General features: G+C 47.3%; 1 protein-coding gene across 1 annotated transcript in view; it reads right to left on the reverse strand.

Moving 5' to 3' along the window:
- The window catches only part of ASTN2 (astrotactin 2), a 354,581-nt gene that overhangs the window by 29,911 nt on the left and 303,598 nt on the right, over positions 1 to 21,072 (reverse strand). Inside the window, exon 20 of the mRNA XM_054646417.2 lies at positions 4,795 to 4,936. Coding sequence (XP_054502392.1) covers positions 4,795 to 4,936 — 142 coding nt within the window. The remainder of the gene's footprint in view (positions 1 to 4,794; positions 4,937 to 21,072) is intronic.

Genomic DNA, 21,072 nt, shown 5'->3' on the forward strand with positions numbered 1-21,072 from the left:
TAAAACTATAGTAAAAGAATAGAAGAAAGGATTTCATCAGAAGGCTGGCTAAGAATAGAAAAAGAAGGAATGATAACAAAGGTTTGTGGCTCGGACTCAGCTGACTGTAATTGGCCATGAATTAGAAACAACCACATGAGACCAATCCCAGATGCACCTGTTGCATTCCACAGCAGCAGATAATCAATGTTTACGTTTTGTTCCTGAGGCCTCTCAGCTTCTCAGGAGGAAAAATCCTAAGGAAAGGATTTTCCATAAAAGATGTCTGTGACACTCACTCACGTGTCTTCCTGACAGAAAACCAACAACAACAACAATTAGCATCATGTAAGGAGCAGGGGACTGCTGCCAGCATGAACTCACTCTTGAGCACCAAGGGTTTTCTGTACCACTTTTTATCCCAGCTATGCACACGGCAGAGGTCACTCTGCATTAATCAGCCTTGCTCTGGGCCAGCTCCTTCAGCACGTTCAGCCTGTGGATTGCAGCCCCTGCCTCTCCGTGCTCTGATGGGCTCTCCCTGCTCCACACCTCTGCCTTTTTCCTTAAGCTCACCAAAAGGGATGTTCCATGTTATCCCAAGCTGAGCCTGGGCACGCTGTTGATGGCCTGCAGACCCTGCAGAGGCTGGCACTGCCTGGGCAGGACTTGGTGGGTCCTGGCTGCAGATGGGAGCCTTGTGTTGCCATTCTGAGCTCTGACTGAACCCCCTTCCCTCCAGTCCTCAATCTTCAACCCCTAGGAAGAGGTTTCCACCTTTCCAACACCCCTGAAACGTGCTCTCCCAGAGCCTCTGGGCTGGTTCATGATCACCCTGGGGAAACCCCATCTGAGCCAGCAGAGGGAATGTAAAGGCTTCTTCACAGCATATGAACACACTCCAAGGAAAGGCTCTGGAAGGAATCCTGATGACTTCCATATTATTTCCAGTAAATTTTGTGCTGATTCTTGGCACAAACACTGGAAATGAATAGGCTAGGTCAGGAATGTAAATAAAGTGAAACATTGGGATTTAATCTAATCTATAATTATAGTATCTGTGGCGCAGGGAAGAGGTTGGTGTGTTTGCACTGCAGCTCCATTGAGGAGCTGGAGGGGGTTTTTCATTTCCCTTTCCAGAATTTCCCTTTTTGGCTGAGGGTTGCTTGGTGTCTCCCCAAGTATCTGAAGCAAACGTGCTGGGCTGGCAAAGCTGCCTTCTGGTAGCCAAGCAGGTACAGCCCAGCCATGAGCATCCCCAGGCACTCCCCCAGCAATGGGGTGAGAGCTGAGATGGATGAGGTGTGATAAAGGCTCAGGGAGGCTGTGGGGTGCCCAGGGGAGCTCCTGCCTCCTCAGTGAAGAGATTGGATGGGTTTGGGGGGTACCCAGGGGGAGCTCCTGCCTCTCAGTGAAGAGATTGGATGGGTTTGGGGGGTGCCCAGGGGAAGGTCCTGCCTCCTCAGTGAAGAGATTGGATGGGTTTTTGGGGTGCTCAGTCCTCTGAGCTGAGTTTGATCTCTGAGACAAGCCAGAGCCCTTCCTCCTCACTGTTGTTTTGGTTTTGGCTCATCAGGAGCTGCCTGTCGATGTCTGGTGCTCCCAAGGCTCCCAAACCATCCGTCTGAGTGGCACTGGCTGCTGGCCAGGCTGGCTGCTCCATGCAAGGTGAGCACTTCACAGACACATCCACATCCCCTCTGCCCTCCTCACCTCATCCTCTTACAGATCCACCTGGGGGGAAGCTTGACAGACAGCTCTGGTCCAGCTGACCTCAGGGGAGAGCAATCCCTTCTCCATTTCACAAGAATTTAAGATTTCTGCTTTTTAAGAACTGCAGCAAAACTCAACAGTCTTCAAGGACCATCCTCAGTGCCCATGCACAGGTCCCTGGGAGTACATTCCCAGGCATGCAGCATGGATCTCCATGGATGGGCACCTATGTGTGGTGTGGCACACTGGCAGGGGTGTCCACACATGTACATGAGCCTTTGGAGCATGTGCCTTTGTTGACATGATCTACTTGCTCTGGAAAACCCTTTATGCAGGGACTGGCATCTTAGCCCCAATGTGTTAAAGGCAAAGGGAAGAAAAGGGATGACAGGCAACATATTTTCCTCAGACTGAAACTGCAAAGGACAAAGAAATTAGTTCTCCTTTTGTTCATTTATGTTTTGGAATTACAGAAGTCTTGAAAGCAAAGGAATCAATCAGACTTTGCTTATTTGTTTGCTTGTAGAACATTTTTTTGGGTTTGTTTTCATACTCCAGCCCAGCTTTGATCTCAGGCTGGTAGTACTCCAAATGAATGGTCCACAGCAGAGTGTAATTGCTGTAGGTACTACAGAAGAAAAGGACAGGATGTTCGACACACTTGCAGGGCAGAAGAGCCTTCCATGACCTCCCAGTCCCCTTGCTAGGGTTATGTGATACCCTCAGACTACTGCAGAAGCAAATCATTTGTTTGTGAAGAGCTCTGATGCTGCAGACTGTGTGCTTACCTCCCAGCCTAGAGAACAGCACAGAGCCCTGCAAGTGGCTATAATCAGGATTATACCTAGCCCAGAGCTATTATAGATAGCTATTTTTCCACAGAAACGAATGAAACAAGCAGAAGAAATTCAATTTAAGGAATGACCCCGTGCCCGTGTTTGTTTGTGTTGTTGTTCTGTCTGTGCGGGCGCAGAGCAGCGTTAGCCTCACATTTCACTGCTCTGGCTTTCTTCACGCTGTGTTGCAACTGGGTGGACATCTGAGCAGAGGAATATTTAATGGGGGTGCCTGTGTAGCTGAGAATGCTCAGTAAACACGCTGGGCAGGGCCCAGGTTGGAGCAGGAGGGTGTGTGCTGGGCAGACACAGCAGTGGAGCAGGGGTTTATCAATCCATGCTGTGTTCTGGGGCATGCAGCAGCAGCCAGCAAGGAGGGGGTGCTGGGCTGTGCCTACAAGCAATGTTTTTGGATGCCCAGGAACAGGGGTCTGTGCCCCAGAGGTGCCCACAGGAACATGTGCCCATCCATGTGCACTGCGTGCACCGCCCCGGGAGCGGAGAGCCGAGCCCTGCTGTGGGACAGAGCCAGAGCTGTGTGTCACCCCGGGGCCTGTCCCCACACAGAACAAGCTCCAGAGCTCCCTGGTGCCAGGGGACAGCTGCCTGCTGGCTGCCTGCAGCCCTGGCTCCCCACAAAAGCTGCTGTCCCATGCCCAGGGCACAGGGCACTGCCAGCTCTGCTGACCACCTCCGTGGCAATGCGCCTGGGGGCTGGGAAGCACAAGACTGGCTTTGACCACAGGGATGACAAAACCCTGGACAAAGCCCTCTGCCTTCCACCCAAGGCTCTCCCAGCCCTTTGCAGACACCAGGAATTAGATCACAGAGCCCCTAAAGTGACGGGTGAGTGCAATTACCCCTGCCTGGCAGATGGGGAGGATGACTTGGCAGCCCAGGCTGCCCAAGAGCCAGACCTGCTGGCTCCCAGCTCTGTGAGCTCACCACGGCAGCAGCCTCCATCAAAACCAGTGGCTCTTCCCTGTCCCAGTGCCCCTGGCAGCTGGGAGCTGAGAGCTCACAACAGGGCCAGTTTTATGGGTGTTGGGTTACTAGCAAGCTCTGTGGTTGCTCCAGCCTCTCCCTGGCACCTTTTCAGAGCAGCCCAGTTCCCAGAGATATAAATAATTATATTTATGCATTATAGATATTCAACAAGAAAATGTCTGATATTATTAAATGGCAAGAGGTACCACTTGGAGCCCACTCCTGGAGACAGCCCTGCTCCAGGGATGTGCAATAAAGGCTTTGGAGGCTGTCAACATACTTAACTGGGGAGCAGTGGAGGGAAAGTATTAATCAAGGTCTTAAAAAGTTCTCGCTGACAGACTATTTGCCAGCTCTCACTTTAAATGCTTTTGTGGTCCCATAAAAAGTTTCATTACTCACTACAAAATGTGTTTTAATTATTGCAGTCACTCTGACATTAAGCCCTGGGTGTTTCTCTCTTGCTCACTCTGTCTCTCCTCTGTCTCCTTGCCTCTTTGCTCTATTTTTCCTCTCTTACTGATCTGACTCCTGATATCCCTCTCAAGACAGAGGATGCCCTGGCTAATGAGCCAGATTGGAAAGCCCAGACCCTGTCCAAATGTTTCTAAAGGAGAAGTTAAAATTCAGTTCTTGGTATTATCCCTTTGCTCTGGAAACTCATAAATCCACAAGATTCAAGCAGAAAATTCAGCTCCCAAAAAGTATCTCAGAAGAGTCAAATATCCACAATATTCAAATAGTCAAATATCCACAAGATTCAAACAGAAAATTCAACTCCCAAAAAGTACCTCAGAAGAGTCAAATATCCACAATATGTGGGCAGTGGGCAGAAGGATTTGGTGTCTCTCTGATCTCAAATATGTCCTACTAAGAGAAACAGCAACTTATAAACACGTGTCACACTTTTGACATCTATTTCATATTGTCACACTTTTGACATCTATTTCATCCCACCAGGCACTTGGCAACTTGCTCCAATCTGTCCACATCAGCTCAGTTCATCCATCAGAGACAACCCTGTCCACCAGGCATGGACCTGGAAACCCAGAATGCTGAAAGGAGGAGTTATCCAGGAGTGTCCCACAGACTCCCAGTGCCTCCAGCACTGCACTGGCAGGCACTGCTTTTCCATTTCACCCAAAGCATCAGGCAGACTCTGACCATTTGCCCCATGCCTGGTGTACCACACTGCTGACCAAAAAGGTCAATAACAACTCAATAACAGCATTGGAGACCCCTCCTTGCCCCCAGCAGCTCCCCATGTGTCTCTCCTTACTTGTACAGACCATCTGGTTCCAGGCACTTGAAAATGACTGAGTAGAGGCTGGTTTCAGGGACATCTCCGTGGCTCCGACCCGCTGCCACACAGGAGGTTGCCAGGCCAGAGAGCAAATCATCTGCAAAGCTCAAGGATTCTCCTGCAGAGCAAAGAGAGCAGCAAGACCAGAGCATCAACACAGGTACAGAATTACTGCTGACCACTTTAAAATCATTGTAGGAACATCTCTATGCAGGACATGCAATCAGCAAACTCCAGCTGGCTGTGGCATGTCCCAAGTCTGTGTGGAGAATGTCACCTATGGATAAAGCAAGGAGGGAACACACCTGGGCCACCAGCTGTGCAGGGCTAAGTCACTCCATAGCCAGCTGCAATCACAGCCCAGAGGGGACGTGTGGCCTCACTGCACACAGTGCAGAAACACCACCCAGAGCTGGGCTACAGAAGATCTGGAAGCCTGGCTAAACAGGGATCTCCTGTCCTTGCTGCATGTCCAGCTCTTAAACAAGGCATGGCCTTTTCCAAACATTACCTGCCACAGCAAAAGGTGTTTCTGCCATGTTGTTAACAGCAAAAAAAAAAAAAAAAAAAACATTTTTAGTGCTTGGGTGGAATTGCTATCAATGTGATGGTTTTATTTTTTTTTTTTTTATTTAATTTAATGATAGCCAGTAGCTTTGCATTCCCTTTCATCTGCACGCTGCCAGCTCCTGGAGCTCTGACTGGATCTCCTTCAGTCATGTTGAAGAACACTTGCTTTTTTATAAGCACTCAAAGAAAAAAAACACACTAATTAAAAATACTGAAAAACCTTTCTTTTTAGTCTTCTGGTTTATAAAGCCTATTAAACACTTAGATCATGACCCAGCTGAAACTGAAAATGCTCCATTTATTAAGGTTTTTGGGCATGACTGTCCACTGCTGTGCAACCTGTCTCCTCGCAGTGGGCAGCCTGTCTATTGGTTAGAGCTCATTGCATTTAATTCCCATTTCACACTGGTGTAACTGAAAGCCTGAGGTACCATGGAGGAAAATAAGACAGAGCATCTGCCTAGGCTGTGCCCTGTTCCCAATGGTGGGAATAGGAGCAAGACTGCTGTAGGTGATATCTGTGCTGGTGTAAGCCAAGCTGGGCCCAGATTGCTGTGCTGGGTACCTTGTGCATGTGGAAATGTCAAGACACCGCAGCAGAGGGAGGAGGAGAATTCCCTTCTCAGCACTTTTGTCTTTCTAAAGGCAAAAGTGACTGAGGAGTACTGAAATGAAGCACCAGTTCTTGGTACAGACCCTAAGGAACAAGGCAGTGGTGTAACCAGCCCAGAACATCCCGTTGTGAAGCTGAATTATCCAGGTAGAAGAAAAAATCCCCTCATCCCCAGCCCCCTAAACCGCATTTGCGTCTTGTCTCAAAACACACAACTCAGTAACAAATATCCCCCTTGGCTAGAGAAAAGAGCAGCAATAAATTCTTTTCCTCCCTGAAGGAATCCAAGCCTTAATTATTCATTTTAATGCTCCCAGCACGACTTGTTCTTTCCAAACTTTTTCAGGCAGCTCTGTCACCAGTCTCTGTAGCTCAACCCAGCTCCTGGACTCAGGTCTGTCCCAAATCCCAAGACAGCTCAACAGGCAGGTTGGGTTGGCAGCAGGAAAATCCCTGCCTGGAAGTCACGAGCGCTGCCCAGCCTTCAACAAGTCCCTCAGCTCTGGGTTTATGGTTTAAGCAAACAAACAAACCCCTATTACTCATTTCCAATTTTCATTTCCATCCCTTTTCCTACAACATTGGGCTGGATTGGGGAACTCCCTGTCACCAGGAGTCATTGAGAACAGACTCTGCCATGGCTTACAAAACTGATGAATCACCAACAAAGAAGCAGGACCAGAATGTGTTGTTGAAGTAGAGCAAAGGGCTTGAGGGCTCTTCCAGCCTCAAGCAACTTCCCTTCTGAGCAGGAAGAAGCCTCATGGGGGGACAGATCATCCCATGGATGAATGCTGTGGGATCTCACACCTTCCTCTAAGCAGCTGATGAGGGCTAGTAAAGAAAATAGGTGGGCAGAGATTGCAGTGAGAGCTGGGTGAGGCCAAGGGGACTCGGAGTCCAGGATCTGGGCTGGGCAGCCCCCAGGTAGGAGGATCAGCCAGGATGTCTGTGCCAGGGAGCACAAGAGATGAGATGGGATGGGCTGAGACAGGGAGAGGGTGGAACCAGACTTGCAGGAGACTGGAAATGAGATGGAAAATGTCACGTGCAACCACTGACTCAAAGAATGTATTAAGGCCAGGTTGGATGGGGCTTGGAGCAACCTTGTCTGGTGGAAGGGCAGGACAGGCCCAAGGCAGGGTGGTTGGAATGAGATGATCTTTCAGGTCCTTTCCAATACAGACCATTCTATGGTGAAAATTGCACAGCTAACTTTCTCTAGGACACACACTAACATCTGAAAGCTCCTCTCCCATGGTCTTTCTGGGTAGTTTTGAGGGAACAGGCTGGCAGGGAGCACTGCCCTGACACACAGCAGTAGCTGCTTCCCACAGTGGTCTGGTTTGCCATGGATCAGACCTGCTCAGGGGATGGAGTGCATTTCTGTCCCCCTGCCCAGGAGGGAAAGAAGATTGCAGGGTCTGCCAACAGTGTCTCCACTTGGATTGAGCCAAAACCCTTGCAATAAAATCCACAAAGCAACAGGGTGCTTTTTGCTCAATTCTGAACCTCTGGGGAACTCTCCCCTCTTGTTGGCTCTGCCAAGCAAAGAGGTTATTATGAAAACAGCAAAATAGATGCTAACAAAGATGCTGGAACCTCAGCCCCAAGGCTGGGAGTTTTTCTGTACCTGTACAAGCAGCAGTGAGATCACTGGCGGTGCCAGACTGCACAGACCATGGAGCAAAGACAGGGAAGGGACACCCTGGGGACAAGGCAGACACCCAGAGCTGTCAGTCTGCAGCCAGTGCAGGGAGCTGCTGTTCCCTGCTCTCCCCTGGACAAAGCAGGGCACACAGAGACTGTGTTTGTTCATCTCACAAAAGAGAAGGCAGAGACCCTCCAGTCCTCAGTGCCCTGAGAGCAGCTGGAAGGGAATTTCCTAGGCTTTCTTTAGGAGCAGAAAAAACAAGTTATTCCCTAGATTTAGACTGGGACTTTGTCAGTGGAACAGAGCTAAAGCAACAGCTGCTTTTGGTGGAATGGTGAGAGAATTATCATAAATCAGAGAATGGTTTGGATTGGTAGGGACAAGACAGATCAGCCCCTTTCACCTCACCCCAACCACAGGCAGGGACCTTCCACTACACCAAGTTTCTCCAAGTCCTCTCCAACCTGGCTTTGGACACTTGGGCCACTTGACTGACCAGTAATGTTGCCCTACCAAGAAAAATCATCCTGGGATCATGCAGCAGCAGGAGAACACTGACCCAACTGCATGAGGCCACATGGGGACTAAGTGCACAGCATTCCTCAACTGTGCTCAAGAGCAAGGCACAGGAAAAGAAGGAGAGAAGATTTCACAGGGAAGGAACAAAAAGCCCAAATTCCCTAATAAAAACAGGGGGAAAAAGGCCAAATAGAGACACATGACTGTGAACACATCAACAGGGCAGGCACTCAGATGGAAAAGCAATAGTTAGGTTAATGGGCAGTAATGGCAAGAGGATGTAAATTGGACATGGATAAATAGTTGGTCTACTCCTGCAAAGGGCAAATAACCCAACCATCTTTTAGGAAGGAGTTTGATCACTTTATAAAAGGGATTACATGGATAAGTAGCTCGTGATGGAAAGCAAAGGGGCTTCTTTTTCCCATCTGGACTTGTGTTCTCACACATCCCGCCAGCAAATATAAAGAAGGATTTCAGTCTCCCAAAGCAGCCCTGAAGCACAAACCTTCTAGATTGCCTGAGTATCTTTGCTCGTGTTATTAAATTTCAGAAAGAATCCAAAGGTTCTCTGCAGAGTAAATGATAGCTAAGTAGATCATCTCTGTGGAGTAGGAGATATTTTATTGACCAGACAGACATCTGTGTCCTTCATTAATAGTAATAAATAATTGATGTCACACTAAATAAAGCAATAAGCTGTTACAGATATCAAGGACAAATAACTGGCTCCTATGAGGATGCCTCACCTGTGTTCACTTCTCAGTAGTAAAAAACCCAGAGCAGAGCTCAAAATCACTATGGAAAATGCAATGCACAGAGCAAAAAATGTCACTTGCTGCTCACTGACTACAAATTATGGGGCAGTTGTGCTCAGCAATGGGATGCTGACACTCCTAAGTGCAAGGACTTAAAATCCTTGGAAGACTTTCTTCTCTCTTATTTCTATGCCTTCCCAGGGCTCATATACCCCAAACCATCCACTTCCCAGGCAGCTTTTGAAAATCCATCTCTGCTCTATTAATAACTGTCAGGAAGATGCAGCTCCCTCCAGGTGACATTTCCCTTCTCTCCCCTTGCTACTGCCTTGTCCTCATCCACAGGCATGGCTGTGGAGTTTGGCAAATCTCCTCTTTTTGGTTTTCTAAGCACCTTTTATACTGACTCCGGTGGTGTGGCTGCCCTTAAAACAGAGGAAAATAACAGCAAACTTGGAGCTTGTAGAAGGGTTCCCATTCTGGGAAGCTCTGCAGACTTCTGGCCACAGCAGGCATAGCCAGGGGTCATCCCACTGGTGGCACTCTGGGATAACTGTAGGAGGGTCGGGGCGTGGGACGGTGGGGATGGATGGAGATGAGAGATCTCTGGAGCCAGGGCTGGAACTTGGGGTTCATTGCAAAGGGCCTGGGGGCAGGGCCCTGCTGGGAGCTGCCAGGCACAGCTCAGAGCAGGCCTGAGAGAAGAGAGGGGAGAGAGGATGAGAGGGTGAGAGAGTAAAAGGGCAAGAGAGTGAGGTTCCCATTCCAATACCATAAATCTTCTTCTGTGTTGAATATTCTAATTCTCACTAACCAATCTAGTACAAGATACAAATCCTATAGCATTTCCATACAGCCTATAAGAATCATTACATCACCATCCTGTGTTACATTTTAAACCCTAAAAACTCCTCTTTGGGCCCCTTCTGCCAAGCCAGTAGGGTCTGCTCTGCCCCTTGGGCCTGTCTGCAAGCAGAGGGTGTTGTTCCATCAAAAGGGGATCACCTTCAGCTGGCCACACCATTGTTTTCCAGTTGTTCAGTAACTGAGGCATCTCAAAGCTTGCTTTCATTTCCATCTCACTTATAGTTTCCATATTCTCAAAATCTTTTGCCAGGCAATCCTATTTATAAGGCTTTCCTGTTTCATCTTCCCCAACAGATAACCACCCAGGAACTCAACTCCATCTCTGGAGGAGGAGGAGGAGGAGGAGGACATCCCCAGCTCAGCTGCCTGTCTGTAAGGCTGAGCTGGCAGTGTGCTCTCCAGAGAGCACATTTCTCATGGCAGGAGGCTCAGACGGGCAGGAACAGGGGCTGAGGAGTGGGAATGGCTGGGAGCAGGCTCAGAGCACTGGCACACAGCATCCAACAGCCTCAGCCTGCCTCAGTCCTTCCACTGCGGCCGTGCCAGTTGCGGACAGCAGGCTGGATGAATCACCTACCAACCATCCCAGCGAGGACAGGGCGAGCTACGGCGCTGAGTTCAACCAGACTAAACAAGAGAGCCAGGCCAGCAGCCTCCAGGAGGCTCGAGGAGCAAAAGCAAGCTCTGGGACCCTCACAGGCGTTTCCACACCTTCAGCCCATGTGCCTGTGCCAAGAGCAGAATGGAGAAAACCCAGGCGCTGCAAAGCAAAGTGGAAATTAAGACGAGAGGAGACCTCCCTGCTGCCATTCACCTTCAAGATTCCTAGAAAGAACACAAAGGGGAAAGTAGGAAGGCACCAATGTCTCTGTCTTGACAGCTTCTTTACTGGGTTGGATGAAACCAACCCTGCAACGTTACCAGGCCGCTTTCCCCTGATTGTGGTTTTCTCTCCCTGTCTTTCTCCCCTTTGCTTTTTTTCAACCTGTTTTCAATTTACTCTTGTGGCATCTCTGACTGTGACCTCATTCTGGTACTTAAGGGGAAAAAAAAAAAAAAAGAGAGAGAGTGTCCTTTAAAAAAGAAATGAAAGAAATCATATTTTATTTAGTTTGGTTGGTTTTGAAGCTTTAGCAGAAGAAAGATTAACCTTTTCTGCCTAACTTAATGAAAACAAGGAGAAAGGCTGTATGGATAAATAAATATCTGTGTGGGTATGGAGCAGGCACGATCGTGTTACAGCCCCGGTGGAGCTGTAATGGGGAACAGGCGCGTTCCTGCGCAGCGGCTCCCAATTCCCGATCCATTTTCAAGGAAAGAAAAACAGAGTAGAATGTCAGAGGCCCAAGTGGGCATAAATGAGGGAGCCAAGAGAAGGCAGATGGGGCCCAGCGAGGACCTCCGTCCCCAGCAGTGACCTCCAGAGCAATGCCAGTGCAGCAGATGGAAAAAGAGACCTTACTCCACTTCCCCTTGCCAGGTTTTGGTTCCTGAAATGAGGAAACAAATGGCATGCTCGACCCTTCAAGTCTGTCACCTTTTGGGGGTCCTTGCCTCACCCTCCTCTTCTTCTGGGGCTTTCCCTTGAAGGAGGGGAGGACCAGAGGAGGGCTGTGAGCAGAAGGCTTGGACCAGGTTTTTGGATGAGTGGATGTGGAGCACAGCTTTGCAGGGTGGTTCCTCCACCATGAGGTTGTACCTGGGTTTAATGTGCTTTGGATCTGGCACTCAGTGGGGGAAGGCAGTGATAGGTGGTTGGTTTGTCTTGGAAATGATGGGCTGATTTAAATTAGTGTAACATAACTTCAGGCGACGGAGCTGTTCCGATTTACATCAGCAGATGGTCTGTCTCGCTGCCTAGATCATTAAAAGCAAACCATCCCTACTGATCCTGGTGGAATGATGTCAAAACCTCCTTCCCTGCATGGCTTGCCAGATTATAAAAGACATAAAAAAGGCCCAGTTATTGCTAAAAATTTTCTGCCCACATTCTGGGAGCATCCGTGCACACCCGCCTCTCATGTTAGATGGGAGCCTAAATCCCATGTCCCAAAACCCTGTAGCCTCAGAAATAACTTCCTTGCCATGGCTTTTCTCAAAGACACATCCATCAGGAATCTCTCTGGCTGGGCACAGGTTGTCTAGGCTGAGGCAGAAAAGCCAGTGATTATACTGCAACTTTGGGCACAGCTTGTGCTTCACTTCCCAACCTGTACAAAGGTGCAAATTGCAGTTCCCTGAACAGCTTCACCTTTTTGAAGTTGTGAATTTTGGGGGAATTTTCTTCCTGTGTGTGTATGTTACCAGGCATATTAATAATGATGAAGAGCTTTCCTCTGGGCTTCCATCTCCTCTGAGCCTCCATCTCCTCTAGGTTTCCATCACCAGGTCCTCTCATGATGGGAAAAAACAGCACTTGTAGATGGCTAAATTTAAGGAGCAAGGCTTTAGTTGAGCTAAGAGCAAAAGTTGTATTCCAGGGTCACAGAAGTCACTTAAATGCCTTCACTGGCTCTTAAGCTCTCCAGGGCTGGAACTTGCATGGAGTCACCAAGTGGAACTGAAAGATGAGCTGTTCTCATCAAGAGAGCTAGTCAAAAAGAGGGAAAGGATCTTAATTTGCATGAGTTGCAATGTTCTATGATGCACAAGGTTAATCATGAGTGTATTCTTCTCTCAGGGTCATCAATAGGACTCCCTGCTCCTTCATCTGAGCTCTTCACAGACTGCTTATCACAGGTCTTTCACAGTCAATATCTAAGACCTCAGAAAAAATGCTTTCACTGATGCAAAAACGCATCCCCAAGGCAGTGTGCTGCTGGAGGAGAGGGGGAATTAAAGCATTTCATTCTGTGTTGTGAGCCCTCCAGGATTTCTCAAGGTTCACTAGGTTGCTAAGGGTCAGCCCCAGCCAGACACGAGCTGACTCTGCTACGCTCAGAGACATCCAGGCATGAGCCAGCTCCAATCTCAGAGCCACGTATTCACATTAGCACGGTGCAGAGTCCAAGTGAATGTCTCTATTCCCTGGGGTCTGTCTGGGGCTCTGCAGCATGTTAAAATAGTTACTTGATTTCAAGGCAAAGTGGGAGCCCATTTGTACTGGGAGTTGTGCAGGCACGAAGCAAAGCTCTGTTCCTCAGATCCCTCTTGTCTGGCAGAGGATTGTGTCCATCACCACAGAGCGAGTTCTCACTCTCATCGCCACAGATCTCATTCCCATCCTCATTCTTGCTTTCTTTTATATTTAGCTTCTTTTAAATTAGAGATTTCTAACAAAGCACCAATGGTCCAGAGTGTTTGTGGTCCCCAAGGCCCATAGCTGGCAGCCTGTGGCAGATTCAAGGACTGCATGGAGCCTTATGTTCACCAGGAATCCCACCAGCCCTGCTCCAGCCCCAGAGCCACTTTATCCACCACAAACTGACAGTGCAGTGACACTGCAGAGATGGCAACAAAACCTGAATAACAATATCACTCTCCTTAAATGCACCAGGGCACTTTTGTAGCTCCTGAGGGAATTAGCTACTATCTAAAAATGACTACCAAATTTTGGATGCAAACATTGCACCAAAGACCTGAGCTTCACCAGTCCAGAGGGCTGGGAGGTTCCATCTTCTGCTGGGATTCAGATGGCTAAATTTGAAGGGATGCAGCTTTCACCATGAGCTTCTTAAACAAAGGCCACAAATATTGAAATACCAGACCAGCAGGAAGCGAAAGGAACAATCCCTAGAATTAAACTCAGTGTGCAATTAATTGCTAAAACCATAATTATGGCAGGTAATTTGTCAAATGAAATTCATGTAAACCTATGGTGAAAAGTCATCAATTAGTCTGTGCTTCATATCTCCTTGCACTTATTGGGAAAGTGGAATTTTTGGGCTTTTATATTGCCACTATTGCCTGACCCTGTTCCCAGTCCCTTACACCTCACAGCCTGGTCCTGGAAAGTGGACCAAACCACTACCTGTAATGGCAACAAATTCAAAGAAAGACTTATTTAAACACTTGAAATATTTAAATATTTTTGGCCCCATTTATTCTAAATAGAGGTCATGTGCAGAGATGCTGATAAATTACTGATAAGACTTTGGACCAGCACATTCCGAAGCACTCAGCAAACCTAACTGCAGCCAAACCTGCAGGCTGCTATCCAACCAAGACTTAAAAAATTGGTCCTTATGGAGGAACCTGCATGGAAGCAGACCTCTTATTTGGCCCTCCTCTGCAGTTTTGAACATTTGAGAATGGGGGGGGGGGCAGGTCCTCAGCTCATAAAATCTCCTGTAGCTCCCTTGAAGTCAATGGAACAATAACAATTTACACTTGTTGAGTTTCTGCATCCTGGCTGTGAGCTCTTTGGAACAAGGACACCATAATGATTATTACAGATATTCTTGATCACTTGTCTGAGGCAGACTAGAGACCAGCACTGTGTAAGAAAATAGAGGGTTGGTTTGCTATGATTTCCAAAGAATTATTGACCCATATCTTGCAAACATTTACACATGTTTAGCTTTACTCATGTGAGTTGTTCCATTACACTTGTGTGCCAGATAAACTAATGTACATGCTTGCAGAACCGAGGTTAAAACTTGTGCAAACACAGCGAGTTCTAAATATTTTTGTAGATACGTTGTTACCTCAGACTCAGAGGAGAAAGCCTCTCATTTGGCTGTGCCTCTTCCCATAACTCTCCATCTATCCAAGCAGGCATCACAAGAGAAGCCAATGGCAATACCAAGATAAAACTGAAAAAATAAGCCATTATCTGACCCAGCTCAGAAGCTAGAAAAGACCTACCTGGTCAGAACTAAAAATATGCAAGAGTTGACATCAGTTCTTGGACAAGGAATTACCTAAATTACTGGAGTACCTGCACAGCAGCTTTCTTAACACAGCTCATTAATCATTCACTTACTGATTTTATAATAATGGAGTTAACACTTTTCTTCACAGTTTTCATCCATTAGAAGGCTCAAGAAATGAGGAAAGAGCTGGGAATCTCTTGCTTGTGAGGAGTCTACCTCAGCACCCATCATCACCTCAGCAATCCCTCCATCTTTTTCACTAAGACTGCAAGGCAAGACAGGATCTCCTGCCCCCCTGCACAGACCCTCTGTTTACACAATATAATCCTCAATTTCTTAAATTGAGGTGATCTCAAGGACCAAACTAGTGTCAATGAGGTGTCTGACATGTGGAGACTCCACATAGGCCATTAATACTTCTGAGAGTGTCATTTACACCCCTCAGCCAAGACTCGAGTGGTGTCACACCTGTGTCACAGTGTCAGGACAGACCACAGGCAAAGGAGCAGGGGTGCAGAGAAATTGCTTTTCCAATATAGCAGGGAAAAGGCAAATCTGAGTCTATAACCAGAAGCCCAATCCAGCTCTCTCCCCACTAATAGCTGAATTTCATCCCTAAAGGACTATGAATCCTTTCTTACAAGTGTGCAACCTCCAGGCACTGAGGACACCTGCCAGTGGCACACAGCAGGACGTTGGCATGGAAATGCCTTCTGCTCCCAATTTTAAGTCATCCTGGAAACCACAGCAAATCATTCCTGTCCTCCACAGGGAAGGGGAGATGTTAGTAATCAGATCTGATGGACGACATGCCCTGGGAGCCCATCTCTGTGGTGGGAGCAGCCTTTTGACTCCTAAATGTCCTTGGCAAAGTGAGGTATCTGGGCACACTTCCCACCCCCAGGACCACTGATCCCTCCAGGATGGTTCTTTGGGGACGTGTCATCACCAGCAACTGTGCAACATCTGACCACTCAGATGACAAAAGACAGATTTCCAGAATGAACAGAGCAGGATTAAGCCAAGTGGTAAATGGATTCCAGGGCTGTTCCAGGATCTGAGCTGATGAGGGAAGCCAGGGCCAGGTACCCAACCCAGAGCTCATGCAGTGAGGTTATCACTTCCCTCTTTTCTTCAAATCCCTAAATAGAACCCAAACATCACTTGGGCCATGTTAGAGAGATAAGATGAGTCTCTCCCATCCCTTGCAAAGCCTGAAATAGAAGCCCTGCTACTCCATATCCAAAGCATCAAGCATAGGATGTTGACATTTAGCAGTAGGGAAAATTGCCCAACAATGAACCCTCTCAGGTCTCTCTTCTCCCTTCCCTTTCTCTAGTCCCCTGGAAAATGTTCATAAAGTCAAGTGGAAAAAAAAAATAAAATCCAACAACCTAACCCAAACCCCAACAACCCAAACCCAACCTTCTGTGGAAATAACATGTAGAGGAGAATGAGTCAGGCTCTGTTAACTGCACAAGGATCACAGGTCCTGCAGACAGGGATGATTCACCAAGGCAGCAAGAACTACAAGGTAGAAGAGACCAAACAGAGGATGCAGAACCAAAGTTGTATCAAAGAAGAGAAGGAAATCATAAATTAAATGGTTCCATGTTGCAGGACACCTTGCTCTTTATCAAACATCACTCAGCTGACCTAGGATGTCTCACTCGATAATGCTGAGGTTATTCACTGGGTGCTTTGGCCAGACTTTCCTTATGAGAAGGAGAGCCAGCAGTCTGCAAGACTTCAATCCATCCCCATTTCCTGCTGCTCTCTCTTCTCCCCTTCCTGAGATGCTCACTTACAGAGAGCCTCATCTCCCTGTTGCTTCAGCTTCCACTGCTCCTTTCCCACACCCATTCCCTTTAAATTCAGCATTATGTGATTCTGTTTGCCTTATAAAAAATGCCTTCAAGGAGATGAGAAAAGCAGGGCCTATTTAGGAGCACAGCATGCCATGGGGAGGCCCTCCTGGGTGCCACTGGCATACAAAGTACATTGTCACAAGAGATGGAGAGGAGAATATGAGGCTCAGGTACCTGGGGTGAATTCTGCCTGCCAGAATGCTCTCCTGCTATTCCTCCATTCCTCCTTCCTCTTCAGCTGCCCTCCTCACCCTCCTTTTATCTAATAAGCATAAAAATTCAAACAGAAAATACTTGCCCTGAAAAAAAAAAAATAAAACCCAAAAAAACCCCAACTAAACACAAAAAAAGGGGAACAAAAACCAAAAAAAGTCCTCCCTCTGCACTTCACAATGAGAGCTGTAAAACTTTTTCTTCTTGGAAAATTCTCCTGGTCAGTTTTTCCTACTGTTTAATCCCTGCTTTGAGTTACACAGAATGAGTAAACACATTTTATAAGGTTCTAATTCATACCTAACCCATACAGTTTATGGCTTAACATAGTAAAATACACACACACACAGACACACATGCACTTTTTATACACATACATATATATATATATATATACACAGAACCTCAGACACACATGGATAAGCCAGCCTTGGTCCCACTCCTGGAGCCTGCCAGCAGCAGGTCTGATCTCTCCAGCATTTGCTGTGCCTTAAGAACAGCCTGGGCTGCTGAGGTGTGAGTTAGGTGGCCTGGGGAGTAGTTTCCACCCTAGAATCCTCCAATCCCCTTTGTAACAAATGATTAGTCAGTGTTGTTAAGAGAACAGTGGGATGCACTGCTCCATCCTTGGAGGACTGAAGAATGCCACCACAAGGTATCCCAGGAACAATTTCTGCCCAGCAAGCACCTGGAGTGAAAGCCATGGCAGGGAGCAGCCCAGGCTGGGCTGGAGGGCTGCAGGGAGCTGGGATGCCGTGTGGCCTTGGCCAGGTGTCAGGCAAGCATCACAGAATCATGGAGTCTTTAGGCTTGGGAAAGACTTCCAAGATCATTGAATTTAAGTTTTGACCAATCCCCACCTTGTCAACTGGGCCAGAGAACTGAGTGCCACTGAGCAGGCACTGTTACATCCTTGGTTTTCCTTCTCTTCATTCCTTCTGCCCATTGCTGCTGTTTCAGTTTTTCCAGTGCAGTGATCAGACTGAAGACTCAGTCTCTTAATTCTGGGAGCTTTTTAGACTCACAGTTCCTCCACAGGTGTGGAAAAGCACTCCAGTTCATCAAGGTGGGCTCATGGGCACCATTCAAAGCCATCCTGGCCACTTCTGTGATAATAATTTATGACAGGAAGGCACAGACAAAAGCCATGGCTCAGGGTGGCAGTTGTCTCCAGCCACCCAAAATAAGAGGGGTGGACTTCAGGCCCCTTAATGCTATTTTCATTCTCCTCCTCCTCCCCCCAGGAAAATAAACCAAGTGTTTATTTCCTGAATGCGCTGGTCTGAGGGCAAAATTTTCCTGTGGGAGCCAGGTGGCTGGTAAGGGAAAGGGAGGCAAATATTTGCCAAGTTTGTCAATGACCTCTTATTCCATTTTTCTTGTTAGTATTTTTTTAGACATAATATGAGACAAACCTGCTCAGACCACAGCAATGTGGGTGATTCCACTGTTATTCTCCTTGTGCCAGCTACTGGGAGGGAGGGAGGGAGGGGTGCAGGGAGGAGGGAAGGAAAAGCAGAAAAGTGAAAGAGTGTCAGGGAGTTTGCAGACAATTTTGAGAGAGTCACGGGCTTTCATCTTGGTTTAGCAGGAGATGAGATGCTTGGAGAAAGTAAATTCTTCCATGGACACATGATGGGCAAAGAGGCTGGAGAGCCCAGCCTTCCTTGCTGATATTCAAGGCACAGGTGTAGCCTTGAGAGAGAAATTTATGTCATTATAGACCCCTCTTATTTTTTTTCCTTTTTTTAATGAGATGAAGACAAGGAGAATAAACCACAACCCCAGGTTTAGTAAACTGTGTAAGATGAGCCTGATGCATTTCTTCAGTGAGACAGCTCATTCCCCAGACAGGAGAGCTGAGGTGCAATCTCATTTATCTGGGTATCCAGAGGCACCGTGATGCGACACAGGTAATTATTAGGTATGCCTGAAAAAAATGGGAATTAGCAGAATTATACAGCAGGTAAGGGACTGAGTATGGACAGATGAACATGGGCAATGCTGAGAAGAGAGTGATGCAAACTGAGTTATCACTACCAGAGCTCCTCAATGATCAGCCTTGTAATCAATCTCATTTCTCACTGGAAATACAGCAATAGCTTTAGCACCGGTGAAGTGGTGCATTATTAAGGCAGCAGGGGATCAGTCAAAAGAAATTAAAATAACTTGAGGGCTAGAGCAATGAAATTGAATGAATTTTAATATTTTAAAAATGCAAATTAGGTTAAAGATGGTCATAAGATAGTTCTTTTGTTAGCAGGAACTTCTCCAGACAGAAACAAAGGAGGAGAAGGAGGAATACCTGGATGGTCTCAGCAAAACCACATGGGAACTGGAGAAAAGGAAAGGAAGTTCTTGGATCTCTTTAAAAGGATCTTCCAGGTGACATTAGGAAGAATCAAATCATTTGAGAGCAAAAGGCTGAATGTGGTGGCCCACTACATAATTTCTGCCTCGACAGAAAATCACAGAGCCTCTTCAAAGTGGGACCAAATGTGGAGACAGGGCATGGCTGCTCTGGGCTGAATTTTGGAAAGCTCCAGGGAGTCATCCATGAGCCACATAGCTGGTGTTTAAACCACTGTTAAGTTTAAAACCACCATAATATCAGCAGTAAGTGAAGAAGCTGACATTTTTTAAACATTTATATATCAAGGAAACAGCAGAAGCTTTAAACCAGTTTGACATTAATACAATCACTATTCTTTTGTGTTACTTATAGAAGATAAAAACAGCAGAGACCATAATGAAGAACTCTTCAGGAGCTGAAATCCCACTGGGCTGTGGTGTCCAGGAGGAAAGTCCAGGGCACCTCTGGGTTCCCAAAGTGGCTGGAGGAGAGAGCTGGGAGCGTGTCCCCTGTTGCCCTCCACTGGATAGCAGGAGAATGTCACAGTGCTGTGTCATGGCTGGGGACAGCACATCCCCAAAGCATCTCCTCTTTCAGCTGGGGCAATGGTTTGTGCTCTGGGAGCACAGCAGCTGAACTCAGCTCTGTTTTTGCTCTGGCTGTGTCTCATGTAGCAACAGCTGGGGGACATAGGTTTGCTCAAACCACAGCCAGACGATTGGAAATAAAAACGATGTTCATATATTAATTAACATCTGGTTACTCGTCTAATTACATGATACAATGTGCATGAGCTTTTTGTTCTCTCCATATTTTATGCATTGAATGAAAGCTAAACAAATGTTGCAAAAGCAACACTGCAGAAGCAAAAAAACAACCAGTGTCCAAGTCTGTACTTATAACACTTACTGACCCATCAGTTTTATTAATATGCAAAGGAGGACATGACTGAACCATGACCACAAAGATGGTGGGGACACTGAACTGGAATTAACATCCAGCCTGCTCCAACCTGGCCATTTTCCATTCCCTTTGCATGTATTCCTTATCAAAAATAAGTAAGAATTTGTTAAACTGAGCACCTCAGGGTCCAATTTAGCAAATTATTACTTAACCATTTTCAAAAGCTACTTTTAATGAAAACAGGTCCTAAAACCATGGCTGTAAAGCACTATTCCAAATAAAAGGAGCTGATGTCACCCTGCCTATGGAAACCACCTGACAGCAAGTGGTGCTTTCTGCCATGCTTTGGGGATGGAAATAGAAGAGAAGGAGGGGAGGAAAGCCAGATTAACTGGCAAAAGTCATCACCCAGGTTGTCTGCTGGTAACACCTCATCCTGTGCAGCTTGCAGGGATGGGTGACAGAACAGCTGGTGGCTCCCAGGGAGGTGATGGGGACAGTGTGCATCTGCATGAGGATGTGGTGGGCAGGGAAGAGAAAAGCTGACACAAAACACATAGGACTGGATTTTTTGAGGGAGGTGTTTTTTCCCCAAGAAAGCTGGAGAGGGACTTGTGACAATGGCCCGAAGTGACAGGACAAGGGGAATGTGTTCAAACTGCCAGAGGGCAGGGTTAGATGGGATATTGGGAGGAAATTCTTCATTGTGAGGGTGGGGAGGCCCTGGCACAGGTTGCTTAGAGAAATGTGGCTACCCCATTCCTGGAAGTATCCAAGGTCAGGTTGGATGGGGCTTGGAGCAACCTGGGACATTGGAAGGTGCCCCTGTGGCAGGGGGGTGGAGGACCATCAGATGCCATCCCACAGGCCCACGTGCCACCCACTTAGAGACAAAATCACAGACAGCATAACCAAGAGCACATCTGCAGAGCCACATGGACATTGCCCCGTAAGAGCTGGCACCCACAAGGTCAGAGCTCACCACTCTGGCCCATGGGCACTAGCTGGGCTGGAAAGCCCAGGCAAAGAGCAACATTCAATCCAACTCTTCTCTCCAGGGCTGTATGCTTCAACCCTGCTTCCCTAAATGGGAATTACAAGAGTTCCCTATCCCAGAGATGG

Source organism: Agelaius phoeniceus, chromosome 21 (genome assembly GCF_051311805.1).
Source record: "Agelaius phoeniceus isolate bAgePho1 chromosome 21, bAgePho1.hap1, whole genome shotgun sequence".
Classification (NCBI taxonomy): domain Eukaryota; kingdom Metazoa; phylum Chordata; class Aves; order Passeriformes; family Icteridae; genus Agelaius; species Agelaius phoeniceus.